General features: G+C 36.7%; 1 protein-coding gene across 1 annotated transcript in view; it reads left to right on the forward strand.

The window, feature by feature from the left end:
- LOC128557943 (3-ketodihydrosphingosine reductase-like) overlaps positions 1-26,677 on the forward strand; it is a 30,612-nt gene extending 3,935 nt beyond the window's left edge. Inside the window, exons 2-4 of the mRNA XM_053546636.1 lie at positions 2,617-2,706; positions 15,309-15,428; positions 26,549-26,677. Coding sequence (XP_053402611.1) covers positions 2,617-2,706; positions 15,309-15,428; positions 26,549-26,662 — 324 coding nt within the window. The 3' untranslated portion in view covers positions 26,663-26,677. The remainder of the gene's footprint in view (positions 1-2,616; positions 2,707-15,308; positions 15,429-26,548) is intronic.
- The last annotated feature ends 878 nt before the right edge of the window (positions 26,678-27,555 follow it).

Raw genomic sequence — 27,555 nt, forward strand, 5'->3', positions numbered from 1 at the left:
TACGCCGCTTTTCATGGAATTACACGCTTGTGTATCATTGAAGGTTCCATGTGCACCGCCGTATGAACACATCTGCGGGTGTCTCTAAATTGTTTTTAGCTCACCTGTCACATAGTGACAAGGTGAGCTTTTGTGATCACGCAGCGTCCGTCGTCCGTCGTCCGTCCGTGCGTGCGTGCGTCCGTCCGTCCGTCCGTAAACTTTTGCTTGTGACCACTCTAGAGGTCACATTTTCTGTGGGATCTTTATGAAAGTTGGTCAGAATGTTAATCTTGATGATATCTAGGTCAAGTTCGAAACTGGGTCACGTGCCTTCAAAAACTAGGTCAGTAGGTCTAAAAATAGAAAAACCTTGTGACCTCTCTAGAGGCCATATATTTCACTAGATCTTCATGAAAATTGGTCAGAATGTTCACCTTGATGATATCTAGGTCAAGTTCGAAACTGGGTCACGTGCTGTCAAAAACTAGGTCAGTAGGTCTAAAAATAGAAAAACCTTGTGACCTCTCTAGAGGCCATATATTTCATAAGATCTTCATGAAAATTGGTCAGAACGTTCACCTTGATGATATCTAGGTCAAGTTCGAAACTGGGTCACGTGCCATTAAAAACTAGGTCAGTTGGTCAAATAATAGAAAAATCTTGTGACCTCTCTAAAGGCCATATTTTTCATGGGATCTGTATGAAAGTTGGTCTGAATGTTCATCTTGATGATATCTAGGTCAAGTTCGAAACTGGGTCACGTGCGGTCAAAAACTAGGTCAGTAGGTCTAAAAATAGAAAAACCTTGTGACCTCTCTAGAGGCCATATCCTTGAATGGATCTTCATGAAAATTGGTCAGAATGTTCACCTTGATGATATCTAGGCCAAGTTCGAAAGTGGGTCACGTGCCGTCAAAAACTAGGTCAGTAGGTCAAATAATAGAAAAACCTTGTGACCTCTCTAGAGGCCATATTTTTGATGGGATCTGTATGAAAGTTGGTCTGAATGTTCATCTTGATGATATCTAGGTCAAGTTCGAAAATGGGTCACGTGCCATCAAAAACAAGGTCAGTAGGTCAAATAATAGAAAAACCTTGTGACCTCTCTAAAGGCCATATTTTTCATGGGATCTGTATGAAAGTTGGTCTGAATGTTCATCTTGATGATATCTAGGCCAAGTTTGAAACTGGGTCATGTGCGGTCAAAAACTAGGTCAGTAGGTCTAAAAATAGAAAAACCTTGTGACCTCTCTAGAGGCCATACTTAAGAATGGATCTCCATAACAATTGGTCAGAATATTCATCTTGATGATATCTAGGTTAAGTTCGAAAGTGGGTCACGTGCCTTCAAAAAGTAGGTCAGTAGGTCAAATAATGAAAAAGCCTTGTGACCTCTCTAGAGGCCATACCCTTGAATGGATCTTCATGAAAATTGGTCAGAATGTTCACCTTGATGATATCTAGGTCAAGTTTGAAACTGGGTCACGTGCCTTAAAAAACTAGGTCAGTAGGTCAAATAATAAAAAAACCTTGTGACCTCTCTAGAGGCCATACTTTTCATGGGATCTGTATGAAAGTTGGTCAGAATGTTCATCTTGATGATATCTAGGTCAAATTTGAAACTGGGTCAACTGCGGTCAAAAACTAGGTCAGTAGGTTTAAAATTATTAAAATCTTTTGACCTTTCTAGAGGCCATATTTTTCAATGGATCTTCATGAAAGTTGATCTGAATGTTCACCTTGATGATATCTAGGTCAGTTTCGTAACTGGGTCACGTGCGGTCAAAAACTAGGCCAGTAGGTATAAAAATAGAAAAACCTTGTGACCTCTCTAGAGGCCATATTTTTCATGAGATCTTCATGAAAATTAGTGAGAATGTTCACCTTGATGATATCTAGGTAAAGTTCAAAACAGGGTCACGTACCTTCGAAAACTAGGTCAATAGGTCAGATAATAGAAAAACCTTGTGACCTCTCTAGAGACCATATTTTTCAATGGATCTTCATGAAAATTGGTCAGAATTTTTATCTTGATAATATCTAGGTCAAGTTCAGAACTGGGTCACATGAGCTCAAAAACTAGGTTACTATGTCAAATAATAGAAAAAACGACGTCATACTCAAAACTGGGTCATGTGGGAAGAGGTGAGCGATTCAGGACCATCATGGTCCTCTTGTTTGTACTTTTAACATGTGTAAATGTTGAGTTCTGCTCAACCCGGGGCTAGAGGGCATGGACGGTAGTATGCATTTCCACTGCCGTCCATGAACAGGCTCAATCAAACCCAGCCTGCAACATTTTCATTTTGTCATGTTGAGCGACCTGTGGAGTTTCCACTTTTTCTTGGCAATATTTCTATACCTGTTGAGTTTGCCAATAAAATTTGAAAAAAAATGGTCCTACGCAGGAGTCGAACCCACAATACCGAGACTGGAAGCTAAACGTTTTGTCCGCACACGTGACATTGTGAAAATTATAAGTATATAATATTATATATATCACTATATCGCTATTTAGCTTCGGACACCGAGAATTAATTTACAGAAATATACGGAATATTCATGAGTGCCTACGGACAATATCATATACCATGATGTTTGTTTTGTTACATATTTTTCATTGTTTTATTACAGGTGACAGGTGGTTCTAGTGGTATTGGGAAAGCTATAGCTGTGTTGGCAGCTCAACAAGGAGCTAATGTAACAATCTTGGCTCGTAACAAGGTAACTCTAGAAGTATTGTTAAACCAGAATCCTACATTAATATGAAAACTCAAATGAAATGAACATGTCCTTGAAAAGATTTGTTTAAAGTTTTTAATATCTTTTAAGGTTTTTTTTAGCAGGTGTAGGTATGGGGATCTTTCCAATTATTGTTTTTGCCTTGTCCATCAGTCCTTCCATCCGTCCATCACACTTCATTTCCGATCAATAACTGGAGAACCATTTGACCTAGAACCTTCAAACTTCATAGGATGGTATGGAGTAGACGATCCCTATTATTTTTGGGGTCACTTCATCAAAGGTCAAAATGTTGAAACTTCATAGGATGATTGGACATGTAGAGTAGATAACCCCTATTGATTTTTGGGTCATTTGGTGAAAGGTCAAGGTCACAGGGACCAGAATATGGAAAACAGTTTCTGATTAATGACTTAAGAATCATTTGAACCAGAACCTTCAAACTTCACGGGATGATTGGACATGCAGAGTAGATCACCCCTATTGATTTTGGAGTCCCTCGATCATAGGTCAAGGTCACAGGGACCTGTTAACATGGAAAATAGTTTCCAATCAATAAGTTGTGAACCACTTGACCGAGAATGTTGAAACTTCACAGGATAATTGGACATGCCAAGTAGATGATCCCTATTGCAGCCAACTGTCAGTGTCTCTTTGACTTTCACTCCTCTCCCCTATTGACTTCTTGCTTATTATGACTATGCACTGGGGGAAACATGCGCTTTTCTACAAAAGCATCTTCTAGTTAAAATCTGGATTGCATTTCGTGCAGTTTGAAAGAAACCAACAGAATCATGAAAAATTTCAAATATTTCTCAGGTGCGGCTGACCTCTTGTGAAGTGACTTGACTGATATCTCAATTTTAGGCTATTAAAAGAATATGCTCACTAGATTTAAGGTAGTAGGGAGGGAAGATAATGCAGGTTACAGTACAACCAGCTCGGAACCTTCAAAAACCCTTGATCCTTGCGGTAAAAAAAAATTACGGGTGTTCAGTAGCGATGGCCGGACACCTGATCGGCCCTCGTGGTCATGATCACAGCGGTGCACGGTGGACGGCCACGAGGAATCGCAGTGTTCACGTGAGGGACCATCGCGGTCAACGTTTTATATTAACATTAACTGTATAACAGTGTATTGTAGCAGTTAATTGTTAAATTTATTATCTATAATGTATTTATTATAAAATATAATTATCTATATCATTTATTTAGTTTACTCGTCTACATTTATCGCACCTTTCTTTTGTGTAGGAACTGTTGTTATCTGTGTCCGATATTTTCAATGTTTTGATTTTAGTTTATTGTCATCAACAATAATACCTTTTTCAATAAATTATATCCAAATTGTAAAAAAAAAAAAAAAAAAAAAAGCGCCGAAACGTTGATAAAAGATAAATATTCACGCGTTGTTGTTGAATTTTACCATCGTATCCAAATTGTAAGTAATTATGTGAAGGGATGTTTTACACATACAATGTATCGAATGTGATAATTATGTTGATTACATTCACAAGATATTTATTGCCTGTTATTTACACATGTCAAATTTTGACAAGTTGTTAAATTGAAAGGGCTCGCACATAATCGTAAGTGTTAATAGGGGATGAAAATCCCCGAGACGGTAACGTCCGTATATAGCTATTCGTCTTTGTTGTCTGCATATACTGAGACAATTTTTTCGATGTTTTCCGGTTCCGGTTTATATACACACCGCAGACTGGTTGTCTGCATGAACATCCGACCACCCCGAATCAGTCATAGAAACTCGTAAACCGCGCTAACATGATTATTTTACTTCTTTTTCGTAATGAAAACTGTACATGCAACTGAAAAACACTTTTAAAACATTAAGGAAGTGTAAAGGCCGTCAAGTTTCTGCGTGGAGTGCAAACAAACAAAAAAAATTCCTAAAACCTAGTGCGAGAACGCTGAATGACGTCACCGTCACGGCTTCCGTAAATTTTGCAAAGTATGATATTCGCTGTAAGAGGTATGATGACACTAAATGTAAACTACAGTTTAGAGCAAAGTTTCACTTTCTTGAGCGTTGAATATTTCTTTCTAAGCGGATATAAAAAAGATAAATCCCCAGTGCTAGGTGGTGCCTTAATTCATATTAACAAAATAAACAAAATAAAATAGCCGATAAAAGAGTGAATATAATTTTGTTCTCCGTTTTCTCAACTGTTACAAAATCTAGATACAGTGAGACCACAATATGAATGTAAGAAATAATTAATCCGTCGATCAGTATCGAATAAGATACTGTCTCAAAATCAAATCTCAAAGTATATCACTTTAGAACTTCTTTTGTGATGAACATATTTCTATTTTTTTCTCTTGTATTAACTAGAGGATTTGAGCAATTGTTTCAGTCCAGTAACACATTGATTTTTAGCTCATCTGACTTTTTGAAAAAAAATGAGGAGTTATTATCATCACTTGATCGGTGTCGGCGTCAGCGTTGCCTGGTTAAGTTTTATGTTTAGGTCAGCTTTTCTCCTAAACTATCAAAGCTATTGCTTTGAAACTTGCAACACCTGTTCACCATCATAAGCTGACCCTGTACAGCAAGAAACATAACTCCATCCTGCTTTTTGCAAGATTTATCGCCCCTTTTGTACTTCGAAAATATCAGATTTTTTGATTAAGTTTTATGTTTAGATCAACTTTTCTCCTAAACTATCAAAGCTATTGCTTTGAAACTTGCAACACTTGTTCACCATCATAAGCTGACCCTGTACTTCAAGAAACATAACTCCATCCTGCTTTTTTAAAGAATTATTGCCCCTTTTGGACTTAGAAAATCAGCTTTCTTGGTTGAGTAATATGTTTAAGCCAGCTTTTCTGATAAACTATCAAAGCTATTGCTTTAAAACTTGCAACACTTGTTCACCATCATAAGCTGACCATGTACAGCAAGAAACATAACTCTGTCCTGCTTTTTGCAAGACTTATGGCCCCTTTTGGACTTAGAAAATATCAGATTTATTGGTTAAGTTTTATGTTTAGGTCAGCTTTTCTCCTAAACTATTCAAGCTATTGCTTTGAAACTTGCAACAGTTGTTCACCATCATAAGCTGACTATGTACATCAAGAAACATAACTCCATCCTGCTTTTTGGACTTAGAAAATCATAGGTAGGACAATTTTTCTATTATACAAAAAAAAATCAGATGAGCATCAGCACCCGCAAGGCGGTGCTCTTGTTATATATTTTGCAGGTACAGCTGTTGCCAACGTATATATTTTTGTACTTTATTAAATTTATTTTCGTTGCAATCTTGTGTTCTTATACTAAAAATACCTAACAGCTAAATGTTGTTTAGCACCTAACGGTATATCTTTGTTCATAGTTTGGCATAAAATTAAAAGATTATTATAGAGGTAAGTTGCTAGGTTTCTTTTTTTAAATGAATTTATTTGCATTAACGACTAAAAAGTTATTTTAAAATTAAAAAAGGTTCTGTTTTGTAACGAATTTTTGTTGCCAGTAACAATGTTCTGTTTGGTTCGAAAACATCTGCGTTATAGATTTTTTAAAAGTGCACGACTTTTCCACATGGATACAGAAACAGTGTACATAGGTTCTCTTTTGATGTTTTTAAAAGTGAAGGTCCAGTGCTTAAGGTTCAATGATCAATGAACATTTCTATATATTTTTGTGAATTACAAACTGCTAATATTTCAGTAATTATTTTTATTGAGGAATTAATGTAAAATGATATGTTGGGTGAAAAGTTGAGTGGTCTTCGGAAGTATTGAGCACAAATTCTGTATGTTTTTTCTTGTCTTTTTCAGGTAAAGACTATGCAAGAAATAGTGTCTGATTAGTTTTCCTGCAATATTCCTGCACAAGAACTTTTTAGCATTTTTAGCCCACCATCATCAGATGGTGGGCTATTAAAACCACTCTGCGTCCGTGGTCCGTCCGTCCGTCATTCCGTCAGTCCGTCCGTCCGTCCGTCCGTTAACAATTTCTCGTTATCGCATCTCCTCAGAAACTACTGGGGGGATTTTGACCAAACTTTGTCAGAATGATGTATTGGTACCCTAGTTGTGTTCCCCTGAAAATCAGACTGGTTCAGCAATTTTTGAGTGAGTGGCCCTTTGTTTATTTCTATATTTTACATAGATTTATATAGGGAAAAACTTTGAAAACTTTGATATTTGGTTTGAAGCATCATCTAGTGGTCCTCTACCAAGATGATTCAAATTATTTCCCTGGGGTCAAATATGGGCCCGCCCTGGGGGTCACATGGTTTATATAGACTTATATAGGGAAAAACTTTGAATAACCTCTTGTCCAAAACCACAGGGCCTACGGCTTTGATATTTTGTATGTGACATCATCTAGTGGTCTTCAACTAAGATTGTTCAAATTATACCCCTAGGGTCAAATATGGCCCCGCCCTGGGGGTCATATAGTTTACATAGACTTATATAAGGAAAAACTTCTTGTCTAAACCACAAAGCCTAAGGCTTTGATATTTGTAATGTAGCATCATCTAGTGGTTCTCTACCAAGTTTGTTCAAATTATCCCCCTAGGGTCAAAAATGGCCCCGCCCCGGGGGTCACATGGTTCATATAGACTTATATAGGGAAACGTTTTTTAAATGTTCTTGTCAATAACTACAACATTCAAATTTGGACCACATGTATGGTTTTGAGTGGCAAGATGAACCTTGACATGAGTTGACCTTGATTTTGACCTAGTGACCTACTTTCACATTTCTGTAGCTACAGCCTTCAAATTTGGACCACATGCATAGCTTTGTGCACTGGAAAAAACATTGACCTTGATTTTGACCTACTGACCTAATTTCACATTTCTCAAGCTACAGCCTTCAAATTCGGACCACATGCATAGTTTTGTGTACCGAAAAAAAACTTTGACCTTCACATTGACCTAGTGACCTACTTTCACATTTTTGAATGTACAGGCTTCAATTTTGGACCACATGCATAGTTTTGTATTCCGAAATAAAATTTGACCTTGACTTTGACCTAGTGACCTACTTTTACATTTCTGAAGCTATAGTCTTCAAATTTGGACCACATGCATAGTTTTGTGTACCAAAATGAACTTTGACCTTTACATTGACCTAGTGACCTACTTTCACATTTTTGAAGGTACAGGCTTCAAATTTGGACCACATGCATAGTTTTGTATTCCGAAATAAAATTTGACCTTGATTTTGACCTAGTGACCTACTTTTACATTTCTCAAGCTACAGACTTCAAATTTGGACCACTTGCATAGTTTTGTGTACCGAAATGAACTTTGACCTTAAGATTGATCTAGTGACCTACTTTCACATTTCTGTAGCTACAGGCTTCAAATTTAGACCACATGCGTAGGATTGTATACCGAAACAAACTTTGACCTTGACATTGACCTAGTGACCTACTTTCACATTTCTCAAGCTACAGCTTTCGAAACTGGACCACATGCACAGTGTTGTGTACGGAAATGAAATTTGACCTTGAGCTAGTCAGTAAGTCTTGAAATTTGGAACACTCAAAAATGGCACATTGGTGGGCGCCAAGATCACTCTGTGATCCCTTGTTCTGTTTATAAATATTTACCTAACGTGTTCCCGTCATTGTTCTGTCCTTACCATATATGGCACATTATTATTACGTAGTATTGTTACTACAAGTATGTGGGCTTCTGACGAACTGGAAGATAAGACACAACTGACGAACTGAGAAAAGGTAGACATGCAGTTGTGGACACAAAATTAGTCTTAGTGCTGTTAAAATGATGAGCCATATATGGCAAGGACAGAACAAGCAATGACAGGAACACGGAAAATAGCTGGACGACAACTGGATGCACCAGGACTAGTAACAGCGCTGACAGGACATAACTGTGTCGAAAAAACATAACGTCGAAGATACATTACGTCTGAGATATATAACGTCAGAGATAAATAATGTCGGATACATATAACGTCGGAGATATGTAATGTCAGAGATATATAACGTCAGAGATATATAACGTCAGAGATATATAACGTCGGAGATATGTAATGTCAGAGATATATAACGTCAGAGATAAATAATGTCGGATACATATAACGTCGGAGATATGTAATGTCAGAGATATATAACGTCAGAGATAAATAATGTCGGATACATATAACGTCAGAAATATATAAAGTCAGAGATATATAACATCAGAGATATATAACGTCAGAGATATATAACATCGGAGATATGTAATGTCAGAGATATATAACGTCGGAGATATGTAAGGACAGAGATATATAACGTCAGAGACATATAACGTCAGAGACATATAACGTCAGAGACATATAACGTCGGAGATATATAACGTCGGAGATAAGTAACGTCAGAGATATGTAACGTCAGGGAGATGTAACGTCAGAGACATATAACGTCAGAGATATATAACGTCAGAGATATATAACGTCAGAGACATATAATGTCGGAGACATATAACGTCTGAGATATATAACGTCGGAGATATGTAACGTCAGAGACATATAACGTCAGAGATATATAACGTCAGAGACATATAATGTCGGAGACATATAACGTCGGAGACATATAACGTCGGAGATATATAACGTCGGAGATATGTAACGTGAGAGACATATAATGTCAGAGACATATAACGTCAGAGACATATAACGTCAGAGATATATAATGTCGGAGATATATAACGTCGGAGATATGTAATGTCGGAGAGATATAACGTCAGAGACATATAACGTCAGAGACATATAACGTCGGAGACATATAACGTCAGAGATATATATAACGTCAGAGATATATAACGTCGGAGATATGTAATGTCAGAGATATATAACGTCAGAGATATATAACGTCGGAGATATGTAATGTCAGAGATATATAACGTCAATGATACACAACTATGATTTAGAAATATTGCCTTATGCAGCTTATATATACTACTTTTACTTGTCTGTGACTAAGATATCCTTGGAGAATTTATGGTGCTTACCTGACATAACTCCAAAAGACTTCTCATTCAGATTAATATTTTTGTTTCATCATAAAGGATACGAATGTGTAGATATTAATTTTCAGCAATATATTAGTATTGTCAAATACAAATTTTTTGTAAAAACAAACAATTTTGATATTTAAGACGTTTGAATTTTCTAAGAATGTAACCACCCATGTTAATTGTTATTTAACGACTGCTATTGTAACAGTTAATAAAACCTTTTAAGTACACAGAACACTAACATGTAAACTAATAATAGCTTGAGGGTTAATGAAATGTGCAGCATCCCTCACCCACCAACACCACCCCCAAAAAAATTACCATAAGGCGGAACTTCATTTTACAATACAGTATGTAGAGACATTGGATTGACTCCAGGATCCCGAAGGACCAGAGAAAAAATAAACCACACTGAGGTGACTCCAGGATCCCGAAGGACCAGAGAAAAAATAAACAACACTGAGACCAAATATTTAGGAAGACTTTTCGGCCACCACATGGCACTTAAGACTGTTGTAATAGTTAATAAATATGCAAGAGGGTGTAAAATAATAACAGACTCTGTCTATTTGAATTTATATTTGTCTCGATCCGAGACTGTTTTTCTTAAACACCAAATTCGCCGCTGACGTTTACCTGTAATGAGAAAAATGCAACTATTTCTATTGTTTACAGAAAAAAGTAAATATTACGACAATATGCGGAATTCCGTAAACGAAAGGTATATAACTAAGTCTCATATATCACAAAAGTGTATATTAGATATTCCTTTAATATGTAATGAAAATATTAAATCAAAGATTCTAGTAAAATGTTTTGAAATTCTATTGAATATATTCATCTTATCAACGGTTGTTAACAAATAAGATAGTTATTATATTATAAAACATATTACGATTTGATTAGTAGTAATTGTTAAACAGTGTAAAGAAACTTACCAATAATTTCTAAACATCTGAAAACTGACAAACAAGTGAAACAAAAGAGCGTATTAGGTACGGAAATAAATAAAACAGGGTAAGAAACAGATGTTAGTAAAACATAATTTGTAACGTAATTGTTAGAAAAGGCGCAAATAACATAAAATTTACCTAACAATCAGTTTAGAAATTAACAATAGGATCAAAGATTTATAGACTTGCTATGACCTGAAAATAGAAATAAAACGAAACAGAACAAAGAATGTAAGACTCTAATTAGATTTTACAGAAAATACAAAACAGTATAATATCTACTATCATATATCATCACCGTTGCAACTGATTATGAGTATACGGACAAGATATACATTCTAAATAATTAGTAAGTACATGTATAGACATTTTGTGCATTTATCTTTACAAATTATTGGAAAATAATTCTTTCAAAAAGTATTAAATGAACACCAGGGTTCCTCGCGGCCGACCACCACGGACCATCGCGTCCGTCCATCGCAACACGTGGCGTTTGCTGCCTCCGGCAATGACCACACCTGAATAGCTGAAATATCTGATATGGACATCCGTCGCAGCAGACAGTAAAAACGAACAAGTGAAATTGAATCACGGCGACGGATGTTCAAATGAAGGCTCCGCGCTGGCTGTACTGTTACCTCCCACCCTGTTGGATCCTCATTTGTCTACTACATTTTTGCAAACTTCTACTGCAGTAAAAATATTGCTGGTCTTTGTAAAGTAATAACTGTTCTGCATACAGACTATTTGCATATGCAACAACTCACAAAGTAGGTATATGCAAGTTGACGAGCAAAGTGAGCCAAAGAAAAATAAGAAGACATATAGAAATAGCATAAAAAGAATGTTGATGGATTAAAGTTTGCAAACTTTGCTAAAAAGAGGGGGGTGCATTTGCACCCATTGCAACCCCTCTGAATACACCCTTAGATTTGTATGTGTAAAAGGAGATGTACATAAATGTTGATTTTGCCCTTTTTAGCTCATCTGATTTAAGAAATAATAAGTTCCCAAATGTGGTTTATCGTAGAATAACCCGTGTTTTGAGTTCTTATGTGTAAGAATATATCACAATTTTAGGCCGACTAGGCCTGAGTGATATATTGTTTCGCATAAGAACAAAAATCTCTGGTTATTCTATGATAAATCACACTTGGGAACTTGTTATTTCGATTCTAACACAACATACTAGTATCAACAGTGTTAGAAAAAATGGTAACTACTTTTACGACCGTGCTACGCACCTGGATCGAATGACGTCATTGCACGCAAGTGGTTTATTGCAGAATAACCCGAGATAGATTTTGCTCTACATGTATGTAGGTTATTTGCGGTCGTGTTAGAATTTTTGATAAAAAATGATGAGTTATTGTCATCACTTGATCGGCGTTGGCGTTGCCTGGTTAAGTTTAATGTTTAGGTCAGCTTTTCTCCTAAACTGTCAAAGCTATTACTTTAAAACTTGCAACACTTGTTCACCATCTGTACAGCAAGAAGCATAACTCCATCCTGCTTTTTGCAAGAATTATGGCCCCTTTTGGACTTAGAAAACATCAGATTTCTTGGTTAAGTTTTGCATTTAGGTCAACTTTTCTCCTAAACTATCAAAGCTATTACTTTAAAACTTGCAACACTTGTTCACCATCTGTACAGCAAGAAGCATAACTCCATCCTGCTTTTTGCAAGAATTATGGCCCCTTTTGGACTTAGAAAATATCAGATTTCTTGGTTAAGTTTTGCATTTAGGTCAACTTTTCTCCTTAACGGTCAAAGCTATTCCTTTAAAACTTGGTGCAGTTATTGGCCATTAAAAGCTGACTCTGCACAGCAAGTACCGTAACTATACATTGCTTTTTGCAAGAATTATGGCCCCTTTTGGAAAACCAGATTTCTTGGTTAAGTTTTTTGTTTAGGTCAGCTTTACTCCTAAACGATCAAAGCTATTGCTTTAAAACTTGCAACATCTGTTCACCATCAAAAGCTGACTGTGTACAGCAAGAAACATAACTCCATCCTGCTTTTTGCAAGAATTATGGCCCCTTTTGGACTTAGAAAATATCATAAAAACACACGGGTAGTACAATATTTTTATTATACAGAGACAAAATAATCAGATAAGCGTCTGCACCAGCAAGGCGGTGCTCTTGTTATAATCTGTTTTTTTTCTGTGAATTTATCAGAAATTCTGTGTGTATTGTAGAAATTTTATGTAGCCTGTTGATGATATACAATGTAATCTGAGAACATTGAAGAGTTTTCTGACCAGTGCGCTTCATCTTCTCATATAAAATTAACTTTGGGAGGTTATTCCTTGGAACATATTGCTAATTTCTAATCAAAGGGGCTTTACATTTTATTTACAACATCTTTTATGCTATCAATGAAAATATCTGAATAATCGCAAATGTAAAGTCCATGTTGCATTAACACATCAAGATAATAACCCAAGTTTCAGTAAATGCTACTGAATGTTTAAATTTTTTTGCCATAAAACAAGTTTAAAATAGTAAAGCAAGTTTTCAAAAAAAGCAAGTGTTCCCAGTGAGATAAAGTCACTGTAAACATCACTGTCAATTAATAGTCACACTGACACAGTTACAGATCATATGCATGATATGGGGACTTTCTTGCTTTTGATGGGGGATGAAGACCCCAGGTGCCTCTTCCAGCATTATTTCACAGGTAGAACCACCTACCTTCCATAAGCCAGCTGGATGGTTCAGTCAACGATGACACATGTCATCAGGTGTAAAGGCGGAATAATTTTGCTGACAAAATACGTCACATGTTCTACATAAGGAGCTTAAATAATTTTGCCGATAAAATACGTCAAGCGTTCTACATCCAAAGCTGTCATTGGTTTACCGCATGTTTTAACTCAAGTCAAAGATCGAGAGGCACGTGGCAGTGTTTGAATACACTTGGTTTATGACATGTCGTTCGGCAACTAAGGGATGGCGGGAATAGTAAGTGATGTCAAATTGAAAATTCACCCGCTAATACCTTGGTTGATGACACGCTGTGTATTGTGTATTATGAATGGAAACGGCCGCGGGTAATAATGATTTTTAGGCTGGATGGAGAGTTCTTTAGACAAATTAATACACATTATATTTTCATAACAGGATCATGAAAACACTGCTAGGGTCAGCGGGTTTAACTAGGTAGTGTCGGGTTACCCAAAACAAACAGTTTTCTTTTTAGGCCCGATCAAAAAAAAAATTTTTTTTGCGAATTTGAACCATCCCAAATGCCATTTGAACCATCCATTTCGGCCAGCGGCTGGTTCTTATTGACAACCCTGACATCATTATAATGGCATCGAAATTTGTTCAGATGGGGATGCTTGGCGCCGAAAAGGGCCAAAAGAGTTGTAAATAGAAATACCTTTAAATGACTTGTTCTCATGAACTACATGATGGATAGTCATCAAACTTGATCTTTCACATTATTGTGAGATCTGCTCCCAATTTTATTCAAGAGGGGACACTTAGCCTTTTAGTGGCTGCTAGAACTTAAAATAGAAAACTTTTAATCAACTTCTGCAATGACAACCTGCTTGATGCATCTTTATCAAACTTGGATCTGTAGGATCATTTTGAGGTCTTCTCCAAAATTTATTCAAATGGGAGCACTCAGCTCCTTTTAGGGGCCACTAGAGCTTAAAATAGAAATACTTTTAAACAGTTTCTGATGAACTGCTGTATTGATTTTCATCAACATTTATCTGTAGCATTATTATAAGGTCCTCTTCCAGTTTTGTTCAGATGCTCTGAGCCTCTTTTAGGGGCCACTAAAGCTTAAAATAGAAATACCTTTTAACAACTTATTTTCATGAACTGCTTGATGGAGCTTCATCAAACTTGGTTCTTTATGATCATTATATGAGGTCATCTCCAAAATTTGTTCATATTGGGACATGTATTTCAACAATTACATTAATAAAATCAAAATTTACTTATTAAATGCACTGAAAAACCAATTGAATAAAATTGGTTTATTTTAACAGTACGGAATTTGCCAGGCCTGGATCCCACAAGATGCTTTCGCTGAGTGTGATCTGGCCTGGCAAAGTCCACCAGAACTAAATGCATCACTGTAGATCAAGGTACTGTCTAATGACCATTTTATTATATACAGGTACCTATTTCTAGTGTAATAAGAGTCAGAATTGTTGTAATTTTAGATAAATAAAGCTGAAAACTCATTTTTGAACTTTGTGATGCATGGAACATATAGTTGCCATCATTATGCCATTTCTGATGTCAAATTTGACGTGACTACTTTAGCAAGTAATCCCACCATTGAATATTTTTCAATATCTGATTTGAGTTGAATACATGATTTTGTAAAATGTGCTGTATTTAAGACAGAAAATTTGTAGATATATGATAAAGGAGACTTAAAAATTGTCATTGGTGGGTGGCCATCTTGGATTTCCTCTGACTGCACCATGATAGAACACTATTACCCTCAATTTTCTTGCATCTGAGATACTTATCTAATCTTTTTGAGACAAATTTTCTCTGGACCTTTTGCACACACAAACATCCCCTCTGGGACTTTATTAAGTCTAATTAAATTCAATAATGTTGTCCTTGTCTATTCTTTTTGTGTCTTTTTATAGCTGCGATTAGAAGAAGCAAAAACAGAAATACAACAACATCTGCAACCATCGAGGAAAGTTCAGAGTTATTCAGTAGATTTATCTAGTAATTTTGAGGATGTTAAAAAATGCATTTTGGAGGTGAGTTCTGTGAATGTCTTTTGGTTAACTGTACAAAGTATATATCTATCCTTCTAAATCAGTCATTGGTGTTGGTATCTGTTTAATGACTGCACCATTGTCAATGTTTTGATGCACTTTATCTCTGTTTGTACTTGATAGATTTGCTTCAGTCTTAAAAAATAGTTGTTCCTCATCCCACCCACATGAAGCGACACAAGGGCCATAACTCTGTCACCAGTGTTTCATGAATGATGACCCCGTTTTACTAAGAATTTCTGTTATTTCTAAATGGATTTGATTCAAACTGTAAATAGTTGTTCTCCTCTGAAACAACTGATCAGAATAACACCAAACTTGGCCTGTAACATCCTGGAAAGGTCCTTTTTCAAATTTGTTCAACTGGTTTCACTTGGCCCATTTAGGAGCTGCTGGAACTTAAGACAGACATACCTTGGAATCAATTCTTCTCATAAATCACTTAATAGATCTTCATCAAACTGTACATAGCATTATTATAGGGTCCTTTCTTCATTTTGTTCAAATGGGGGCACTAAACCCCCGTTTTGAGGCAGCTACCACTAAAAATAGAGAAACCTTCATATATCTTGTTCTCATGAAGGGCTTGATGGATCTTCTGAAATGTCTTTTTCTCTTGAAATGGCAGAGCTTCATTAAACTTGGTCAAAAGCATCCTTATAAGGTCTTTCAATAAACTTCATGATGTTAAACCTACTTTAGGTGGATGGCACCAGGGGAACAGATCTGTTCGCAGGGAGGAAGTTGTTCTTTCTCGTTGTCGAATAGGTCATACCTGTTTGACTCATTCTTATCTTCTGAACAAAGAAGAACAATCTGAATGTGTACCATGTCAGACACCGCTAACTATTAAACATATTTTAGTCGACTGTGGGGACTTCGTTCCACAGCGCAGTACATACTTTGACGTTCAGTCTTTGAAACATTTCAGTCAGCAATATCTTGTCCTTTTTAAAGCAGATAGGCATTTATCACAAAATCTGAAATCATATATTTTTCTTTACATGTTTTGCAATATTGTTGGTTGTCACTAATATTTTAACCCTTTATATACGTTTTTTGCATAAATGTTTTAAACGTGCTTTACAATTTACTTTACATTTTTTATGTTTATACATTTTTAGCTCGACTATTCGAAGAATAAGTAGAGCTATCCTACTCACCACGGCGTCGGCATCGGCGTCACACCTTGGTTAAGTTTTTCGTACCAGTGCACATTTTGACAAAGTCTTTTGAGATAAAGCTTTGAAACTTTCAACACTTGTTTACCATCATCATGGCCAGTTATAGGCAAGAGCACATAACTCCATCAAGGATTTTGGCTGAATTATGGCCCCTTTTGGCTTAGAAATCATGGTTAAGTTTTTCGTACCAGTTCATATTTTGACAAAGTCTTTTAAGATAAAGCTTTGAAACTTTCAACACTTGTTTACCATCACCATGGCCAGTTATAGGCAAGAGTACATATCTCCAACGGGGATTTTGGCTGAATTATGGCCCCTTTCGACTTAGAAATCTTGGTTAAGTTTTTCGTACCAGTTCATATTTAGACAAAGTCTTTTGAGATTAAGCTTTGAAACTTTCAGCACTTGTTTACCATCACCATGTCCAGTTATAGGCAAGAGCACATAACTCCATTAAGGATTTTGGCTGAATTATGGCCCTTTTTGACTTAGAAATCTGGGTTAATATTTCACACCAGTTCATATTTTGACAAAGTCTTTTGAGATAAAGCTTTGAAACTTTCAACACCTGTTTACCATCACCATGTCCAGTTATAGGCAAGAGTATATAACTCCCTCAAGGATTTTGGCTGAATTATGGCCCCTTTTGACTTAGAAATCTTGGTTAAGTTTTTCGTACCAGTTCATATTTTTTGTAAAGTGTTTGACATATGGCTTTGAAACTTTTATCACTTGTTTAGCATAATAGTCTCTCTATCTGTAGGAAAGAGAACATAACTGTGTCATCTATTTTGGCAGAATTATGGCTCTTTTTGGACTTCGAAATTGGTTCTGTTTTCATACAAGTCTGTGTTTTGTCAAAACTATTTGACATATGGCTATTAAACTGTGAACACTTGTTTATCATTATGATTTCCACCTGTAGGCAAGAGTACATAACTATTTTGACTGAATTATGGCCCTTTTTGGACTTTGAAATTGGCTCATATATTGCCATTTAGTGCAAGACTTATCGAAATCAAAGTAATACAGGAACATTGTTTGTCTAATCTGTTTATTTCTTTTGTCTGAATATCCGTGGAAATATTTTGACCCCATTCTTCAATCAATTCTTCGAATAGTCGAGCGCGCTGTCATCAGACAGCTCTTGTTACATAATTGTTTTTTAGAGATGCTTTACAATTTACATTTTCAAAGCTCTTGTTTTCAGCGATATATGGCCTTTTTGGGTCGGTTTGCCGTAAAATCTAACTCACTCACTCCCTCAGATTTGTTCAAATGTGGGAACTTGACCTGATTTAAGTTTTTACATTAAACACTGTTCTTACCATTCATGATTCAGTGTGTTATACATATGTACAAGTTCAAATAGTAACGGTCAGGTGAGTAACTTAGGGCCACAATTACCAGGTTTTTGGTTAGTTTTGATACACTTCCACTATATCTCTTGAAGAAGTGGGGTATATTGCTTTGCACCTCTTGGCTGGGTCAGTAGGTCAGTCGGTCCTTAGAGAGAATGGTTTCTGCCAAATAACTTGAGAACCACTTGATAGCATAATTGAGCTTATGAAGTAGAATCTGATGACCCTATAGTTTTTGTGTCATTAGGTTAAAGGCCAAGTTCAAAGGGGCCTGAAACTTTAAAACAGTTTTTGCCCATTAACTTGAGAACCACTCTACCCAGAACCTTTAAACTTGATAGCATGACAGGGCTTTTTAAGTAGATGCCCCCTGTAGTTTTTGGGGTCAAAGGTCAAGATCACAGGCATGGAACCCTGAAAATGGTTTCCGCCCAATAATTTGAGAGCAACTCGCTCCAGAACCTTCAAACTTATTAAAGCGTGATTGGGCTTGTGAAGTAAATTATCCATATTGTTTTTGGGGTCAGTAGGTCTAAGGTCAAGGTCACAGGGGCCTGAACCTTGAAAACAGTTTCCATTCAGTAACTTGGGAACCACTTGACTCATAAACCGTTGGATGGATCTTCATGAAACATGGTCTCTAGCATCATCCTCTCCTAATTTTATTCAAATGAGGACGCTTGGTCCATCAGAGGAGCTTCAAAAGGCTAAAAATAAAGAAACAACATTTTAACAAGTTCATCTCATGAAGTGCTTGATAGATTTTCACAAAACCTTGGTATGTAGTATTGTCATATGGTCCTCTCCCAGTTTGTTCAAATAGGGGTTCTCGGCCATTTTTAGGGGCCACTTGAGCCAAATATGGAAATGCATTTCAACAACTTCTTCTCTTGAACATACGTCTTGGGGAAGGTAGGTGACTCAGTGATAAAATCAACAAGATGTGTTAGGAATTTGGAGCAGTATTAGACAACAATATGGATTTGGAACAGCAAATAAACACTGTATGTCAGACTGAGTATGCACAAATATGCAGAATAGGTCACAGCAGAGAGTATCTTACCAATGATGCTGCAAAGACCCTTGTCAATACATTGGTTACCTCACAGGTATTACAAACAGCACACTTGTACAAAGTTTCTGACCCAAACCTTAGGCTCTACAGGGTAAGTCCCCTGCCTGTATAAGGTATATGATAAAAGTGTATAGACCAGTTAGAAACCTAAGATTGCAAGACAGGCTATCACTGGTTGTGCCAAATACTAAAACTGTGATGCATGGCAATCCAGCCTTTATTTCATTGCCACAAAGCTTTGGAACTCCCTTCCCATCAAGATTAGGAAAACTGACATGCTAGGTGCTTTCAAAAGCCTGCTTAATACCCACTTCTTTGTACAATATTTTGCAAACTGACTGATACATGTTTTTCGTATCAAATTGCAGAACAGTATTTTTATGCTCCCCGAAGGGTGAGCATATAGTTGCCACTTTGTCCATCCTTCCATTTGTCCGTCCGTCACACTTTTTTCCGGAGTATAACTTGAAAAGTATTAATGGCATTTGTTTGAAATTTCACATAATGATAGAGGCCATTGAGACAAAGTGCAGTGTCAAAGAATCATAACTCTACCTTACCTAGTTTTTGAATGATCTCCCTTTATTAAACAAAATAAGGCTTATCCGGAGCATTACTTGAAAAGTATTAATGGCATTTCATTGAAACTTCACAAAATGATAGAGGCCATTGGTGGAAGTGCAGTCTCAAAGAACCATAACTCAACTTTACCTAGTTTTTGAATTACCTCCCTTTATTATACAAAATAAGGCTTGTCTTGAGTATAACTTGAAAAGTATTGATGACATTTGATCGAAACTTCACAAAATGATAGAGGCCATTGTGACAAAGTGCAGTGTGAAAGAATTATAACTCTACCTTACCTAGTTTTTGAATTATTTCCCTTTGTTATACAAAATAAGGCTTGTCCGGAGCATTACTTGAAAAGTATTAATGGCACTTCATTGAAACTTCACAAAATGATAAAGGCCATTGACAGGAAGTGCAGTGTCAAAGAAAGAGCTTCAGTGATCGCCCTGTGTCCGTCCGTCGTCAGTCGTCCGTCGTCAACAATTAACACTCTAGAGGTCACAATTTTGGCCCAGTCTTAATGAAACTTGGTCAGAATGTTACCCTCAATAAAATCTTGGACGAGTTTGATATTGGGTCATCTGGGGTCAAATACTAGGTCACCAGGTCAAATCGAAGGAAAAGCTTGTTAACACTAGAGGTCACATTTTTGGCCCAATCTTAATGAAACTTGGTCAGAATGTTACCTTTAATAAAATCTTGGACGAGGTCGATATTGGGTCATCTGGGTTGAAAAACCAGGTCACCAGGTCAAATCGAAGGAAAAGCTTGTTAACACTCCAGAGGTCACAATTTGGGTCCAATCTTAATGAAACTTGGTCAGAATGTTACCCTCAATAAAGTCTTGGGTGAGTTTGATATTGGGTCATCCAGGGTAAAAAACTAGGTCACCAGGTCAAATCAAAGGAAAAGCTTGTTAACACTGTAGAGGCCAGATTTTTAATCTTGATGATCTCAAGGTCCAGTTTGAATCTGGGTCATGTAGGATTGAAAACTAGGTCACAGTAAGGCTTGTACCAAGTATAACTTGACAAGTATTGATGGCATTTGATTGAAACTTCACATAATCATAGAGGCTGTTGAGACAAAGTCGTTTTCAAAGAATCATAACTCTACTTTACCTAGTTTACCTACAAAATAAGGCTTGTCCAGAGCATTACTTGAAAAGTATTAATGGCATTTCATTGAAACTTTGCAAAATGATAAAGGCCATTGACAGGAAGTGCAGTGTCAAAGAAAGAACCATATTAACTGTACCTAAACTAGTTTTTGAATTATCTCCCTTTATTCAATTTTCTTCTGTTTATTATCACTATTTTTTTTGTTTGTTTCTAATACCTTATTCCCCATATTGGGACATGCATCAGGGAGCATCATTCGGTTTTACCGATTCCTTGTATCTTAAAGTCAAGTAACTTAATTTTTAGCTCACTTGAGCATGAAGTGCTCAAGGTGAGCTATTGTGAGCACGATGTGTCCGTTGTCCATCCATTGGCAGTAATTTCTTTTAACAACATCTCCACCAAAACCACTGAATGGATTTTGAAGAATCTTTACACAAATGATCTCTGCATGGCTCTCTTTCAATGTTGTTTAAATGGTTCCAGTTCACTGAACATATGGGTCACAATGGTTAAAACAGGTTTTCAGCTATCAAACTTTAAAAAGCTTTTTCTCTGAAGCGATAGTAGGGTACTTGAGGTCATAAACTAGGGTCACTAGTCATAGAAATACCTTAGTAAAACTGTAGAGACCACATTTTCTATATGATGCTCATAAAACTAGGAAATCTAGGTCAAGTTTGTAAATTGATAGTCTAGGTCAAAAGCTAGGTCACTAGGTTTCTTGAGTTCACGCCGGTGCTAGTTTCCCCTACAGGGTTCTGCCAAGGATCAGAAATGGTGGGGACAAATGTCCCCTTGGTATGAAAAATACGGGGACATTTTCAAAATCTTGGGGACAACAAGTTTTGACCATAATGTCATTGAAATTTATAAATCAGTAACATTACTACAATTGAAGTCTTTTTGTAGTCCAACCATTGTCACCCTTTAATCAACTCTTGTGAAATTTGGAGTCATTTCTCTTGACTAAATACGAATTTTTTGCACCCTTTGTGGTTTGATTTTGTGACGCATTTTCAGTTTTGAAGACAATCAGTGTGCAATGGTCAACAGATTTTAAGCAGCTAATGCTGTTGGCAACGGACTTGCTTTCAATTTCACCTGACGAGACAGTTGGTGGAGAACGGTTAACAGCGGGGTTTGTGTGGTCTAAGGGGCTTTTAAGAAGTCAGATGAAGAACTAGGCTGTTAATCATCAGATTGAATGTTTTTCTTGTCTGCAGATACAGAAATGTAGCTTAAAATTGTTCGTTGTTGATCAAAATGACGTTTTTGCGGGAAACCCTTCTGTTCGGATACTCAGTTCCGGTCGTCCCATACGCGCATTCGTCCCCAAAATTTTAGTACGCGACAGCTGTCGCTTCTAGATTTCAGCGCGACATTCGTAATTTTTACGCGAGATTCTCGCGATATAGCGGCCTCGGCAGAACACTGCCCCTATATGGCTATTTGGAAAACTTTGAAAATCTTCTACTCTGACCCTCAGCCAAATTCTCTCAAGTTGCTATACTGGATTCAGCTCCGTCCATTGCTCTTTGTATCCATCTATAAACGGAATTTGTCCGCACTATTTCTCAGCAATTATTTGCCATATTTCCATCAAACCATGTAATTATCATTGGTACCAAGTTAAGTTGTGCCTGTGCAAAGCACATTCAGTTTGAATGAATTTTCACATACAATGTAGTTATGGCCCTTTATTAATTTTTTCTTCATATGTATATGGAAACATTGGTCTGCGCTATTTCTCAGTCATTGTATGCCAGACTTTTAACAAACCTTGTTATTATTATTATCATCGGTACCAAGTTAAGTTGTGCATGTGTGAAGCACGTTCCATTTGAATGATTTTAATAACGTTTCGGCCCTCTTAATTGTTTCAAATATGAATAGTTACATTAGAAGTAACATCAAAAATTTTCTAACATGTTTCATATGCTGTTAAGTATAACTGTTTGATGACCCTTAGTGATTACATGGTCCCTTGACCATGACCTTGACCTACTGACCTACTTTCTTCTTTTTAGCTCGACTATTCGAAGAATAAGTACTAGAGCTTTCCTACTCACCACATTTTGACAAAGTCTTTTGAGATAAAGCTTTTAAACCTTCAACACTTGTTTACCATCACCATGTCCAGTTTTAGGCAAGAGTACATAACATAACTCCATCAAGGATTTTGGCTGAAGTATGGCCCCTTTTAACTGATAAATCTTGGTTAAGTTTTTTGTACCATATATTCATATTTTGTGTAAAGTGTTTGACATATGGCTTCGAAACTTTTATCAGTTGTTTATTAAAACAGTCTCTATCTGTAGGCAAGAGTACGTAACTCTGTCTACTATTTTGGCTGAATTATGGCCCTTTTTGGTCTTGGAAATTGGTACAATTTTTGTACAAGTCCACGTTTAATCAAAACTATTTGACATGTGGCTTTTAAACTTTGAACACTTGCTTATCATCATGATTTCCATCTGTAGGCGTATGTACATAAGTCTGTCAACTATTTTTAGCCCACCATCTGGTGATATTCAAATCACTCTCTGCATCCGTGGTCCATTGTCCTTCCTTCCGTCCGTCCGTCCGTTAACAAGTTCTCATTATCGCATCTCCTCAGAATCTACTGGGGGGATTTCCACCAATTTTGTCAGAATGATGTATTGGTACCCTAGTTGTGTCACTCTGAAAATCAGACTGGTTCAACAACTTTTGAGTTAGTTATGGCCCTTTGTTTATTTTTATAATTTACATAGATTTATATAGGGAAAAGCTCTGAAAATCTTCTTGTCCAAAACCACAAGGCCTAGGGCTTTGATATTTGGTATGTAGCATCATCTAGTGTTCCACTACCAAGACTTTCCAAATTACCTCCCTAGGGTCAAATATGGACCCGCCCCGGGGTTCACATGGTTTATATAGACCTGTATAGGGAAAAACTTTGAAAATCTCTTTGTACAAAAAAACAGGGCCTAGGGCTTTGATATTTTGTATGTGACATCATCTAGTGGTCCTCTACTAAGATTATTCAAATTATTCCCCTAGGGTCAAATATGGCCCCTCCCTGGGGGTCACATGGTTTACATAGACTTATTTAGAGAAAAACTTTGAAAACTTGTCCAAAACCACAAAGCCTATAGGGCTTTGATATTTGTAATGTAGCATCATCTAGTGATTCTCTACCAAGTTTGTTCAAATTATCCCTCTAGGGTCAAATAAGGCCCCGCCCCGGGAGTCACATGGTTTATATAGACTTATATAGGGAAAAAATCTTCTTGTCCATATCCTATAAAGTAGCTTCCTCGCTTGGCACTCAGCATTAAGAGGATAGTGCTAGGACTGGTCAGCCCAGTTTCAGTATAATATGACTGGGTGGGGTATCATGTCATGTGTCTACAGCGTGATATTCCAGTGAGGCAGCACTATAAAGTTGGGCATTGTGCTCACTGCTACATTAGTAGACACCGTCGTTCATATGACTGAAAAAAAAACCACACACACACATATCCTACAACATTAAAATTTGGACCACATGTATAGTTTTGAGTGGCTAGATGAACCTTGACATGAGTTGACCTTAATCTTGACCTAGCGACCTACTTTCACATTTCTGTAGCTACAGCCTTCAAATTTGGACCACATGCATAGGTTTATGTACCGAAATAAACTTTGACCTTGACATTGACATAGTGACCTACTTTCACATTTTTAAAGGTACAAGCTTCAAATTTGGACCACATGCATAGTTTTGTGTACCGAAATGAAATTTGACCTTGATTTTGCCCTAGTGAACTGCTTTTACATTTCTCAAGCTACAGCCTTTAAATTTGGACCACATGCATAGTTTTGTTTACTGAAATGAACTTTGACCTTGATCTTGACCTAGTGACCTACTTTCACTTTTCTGTAGCTACAGCCTTCAAATTTGGACCACATGCATAGGTTTGTGTACTGAAATAAACTTTGACCTTGACATTGACTTAGTGACCTACTTTCATATTTTTGAAGGTACAGGCTTCAAATTTGGACCACATGCATAGTTTTGTGTTCCGTAATTAAATTTGACCCTGATTTTGACCTAGTGACTTACTTTCACATTTCTCAAGCTACAGCCTTCAAATTTGGACCACATACATAGTTTTGTGTAACTAAATGAACTTTGACGTTGATATTAACCTAGTGACCTACTTTTACATTTCTCAGGCTACAGTCTTCAAATTTGGACCACATGCATAGTTTTGTGTTCTGAATTGAAATTTGACCTTGATTTTTACCTAGTACCTACTTTCACATTTCTCAAGCTGCAGCCTTCAAATTTGAAGCACATGCATAGTTTTGTGTACCGAAATGAACTTTGACCTTGAAATTGATCTAGTGACCTACTTTCACATTTCTCAAGCTACAGCTTTCAAATTTGGACCACATGCATGGGCCACATGCACAGTTTCGTGTACCGAAATGAACTTTGACCTTGATTTTGACCTTGACTTAGTCTTGAAATTAGGAACATTCAAAAATGGCTTAATGGTGGGTGCCAAGATCACTTTGTGATCTCTTGTTGCACAATTATGGCCCTTTTTGGACTTCGAAATTTGTTCAGCTTTTGTACAAGTCGGCATTTTGACAAAACTATTTGACATATGGCTTCGAAACTTTGAACACTTGTTTATCATCATGATTTCCATCTGTAGACAAGAGTACATAACTCTGTCAACTATTTTGACTGAATTATGGCCCTTTTTGGACTTGGAAATCAGTTAAATTTTTTATACCAGTTCATATTTTGCCTAACCTGTTCGTCATATGGCTTTGAAACTTTGACCACTTGTTTATCATCATAGTCAACACATGTAGGCAAGACTACATAACTAGGACAAGGACTTTAGCTCAGTTATGGCCTTTTTGACATAGAAATTAGTTAAGTTTCGCATACCATTCCATATTTTGTCTAAACTGTTTGATAAATCATCATGGCTTTGAAACTTTGAACGCTTGCTTACCATTATGGTCACGCATTGCCATATAGTGCAGGATTTATCCAAATCCACAAATACAGGTACATTGTTCATCTTACCTGTTATTTTTCTTTTGTCTGAAAATCTCTGGTAATATTTTGACCCCATACTTCCATTAATTCTTCCAGTAGTTGAGTGCACTGTCAACAGACAGCTCTTGTTTCAGATAGTGCCATAAAATTTGCTCATCTTTGTACATTTTCTCCCTTGACAATACACAAATGCAATGTATCATATTTTTAATACCCCTGTTCTTCTGACAATAAGCTGCTGTCTGGGGTATTCATCACCATTAGTAATAGGTCTTGTTGTTAAAGAATGATTTCAGGGGCTGGGCTAGTTTTCTCTATATGGCTATAATTGTAGAAAATTTCAAAAATGTTCACTGAAACTGCTTGCCAAATTTTGAAAAAAATTCACACAAGTGTTCCTTGGGTGGTCATCTACTAAAAATTGTTCAGTCCAGCTATGAAACTGAGGTGAGTGATCTTGGGCCATCATGTCCCTCTAGCTGTGAAACTGAGGTGAGTGATCTTGGGCCATCATGTCCCTCTAGCTGTGAAACTCAGGTGAGTGATCTTGGGCCATCATGTCCCTCTAGCTGTGGAACTCAGGTGAGTGATCTAGGGCTGTCATATCGTCTTGTTTCTGTTCTTTAGTGTCTTTTTCTTCTTTAAAAAAAATATGCTGATTGCCATCAAATGCTGTGTAGATAATTACCATTAATCCGGACCATCAGTATCATGTCGAACAATGTTATGTTTGTATTGATGCAGGCAGAAGAAAAGCATGGTCCAGTTTTTATGTTGGTCAACTCAGCTGGTTCTTCAGTGAGTCGTGCATTTCAGGATCTAGATGCAGAAGATTTCAAGGTAAAACATCTTTGCTAAATTCTTAGAAAACTTTATAGTAGAAATTATAACCATTTTATTTCAGCCAGTACACAGGGACATGGTGAGATACTAGGACCACTTTCCAGTGGACTGTTGGACACAGATTAATCTTGAAGGTAAATGTATATATTGTTAAAAGTCTAAATACCTTGATGTATTCCTTTCATTTATACCTCAGAAAAAAATTATTTTAGAAATCTGATCATTATTACAAAAGATAATTATATTATGACAGTATGAAGTTTCAGAAAATTGCAGATGACAGAGTAGCAGTTTAGGTAAAAAGTTACAGACTGTAATCTTTAATCTGCTAAAATGTCTGAAAAATAAGGAGACCCCACATAGATATGGGTCATTCCATGAGAAAACTTGTGTTAGTGACATGATATCATATAATTATTTCATATTGAATAGTTTAGAAAACTGGAAAATCATTGTTTTTAGCTCATCTGAGCACAAAGTGCTCAAGGTGAGGTATTGTGACTTGTCATTGTCCGGCGTCCCTTGTGCCTCCATCGTGCGACGTGCATCATGCGACGTCTGTCAGCATTTGCCTTGTGAACACTCTAGAGGCCACTGGGTCATGTGGGGTCAAAAACTAGGTCAGTAGGCCAGATCAAAGGGAAATCTTATTAACACTCTAGAGACCACAATTTAAGTTTGAAACTAATGAGAATTGGTCAAAACATTTCTCTTGGTGACTTCTAAGTCAAGTTTGAATCTGGGTCAGTTGGGGTCAAAAACTAGGTCACTTGGTCAAATCAAAGGAAAAGCTTGTGAACACTCCAGAGGCCACAGTTGTGACTCATTCTTTATGAAACTTAGTCAGAATGTTTGCCTTGATGATTTCTAGGTCAGATTTGAAACTGGGTCATGTGGGATTAAAAACT

The sequence above is a fragment of the Mercenaria mercenaria genome, chromosome 6 (genome assembly GCF_021730395.1).
Source record: "Mercenaria mercenaria strain notata chromosome 6, MADL_Memer_1, whole genome shotgun sequence".
NCBI lineage: Eukaryota > Metazoa > Mollusca > Bivalvia > Venerida > Veneridae > Mercenaria > Mercenaria mercenaria.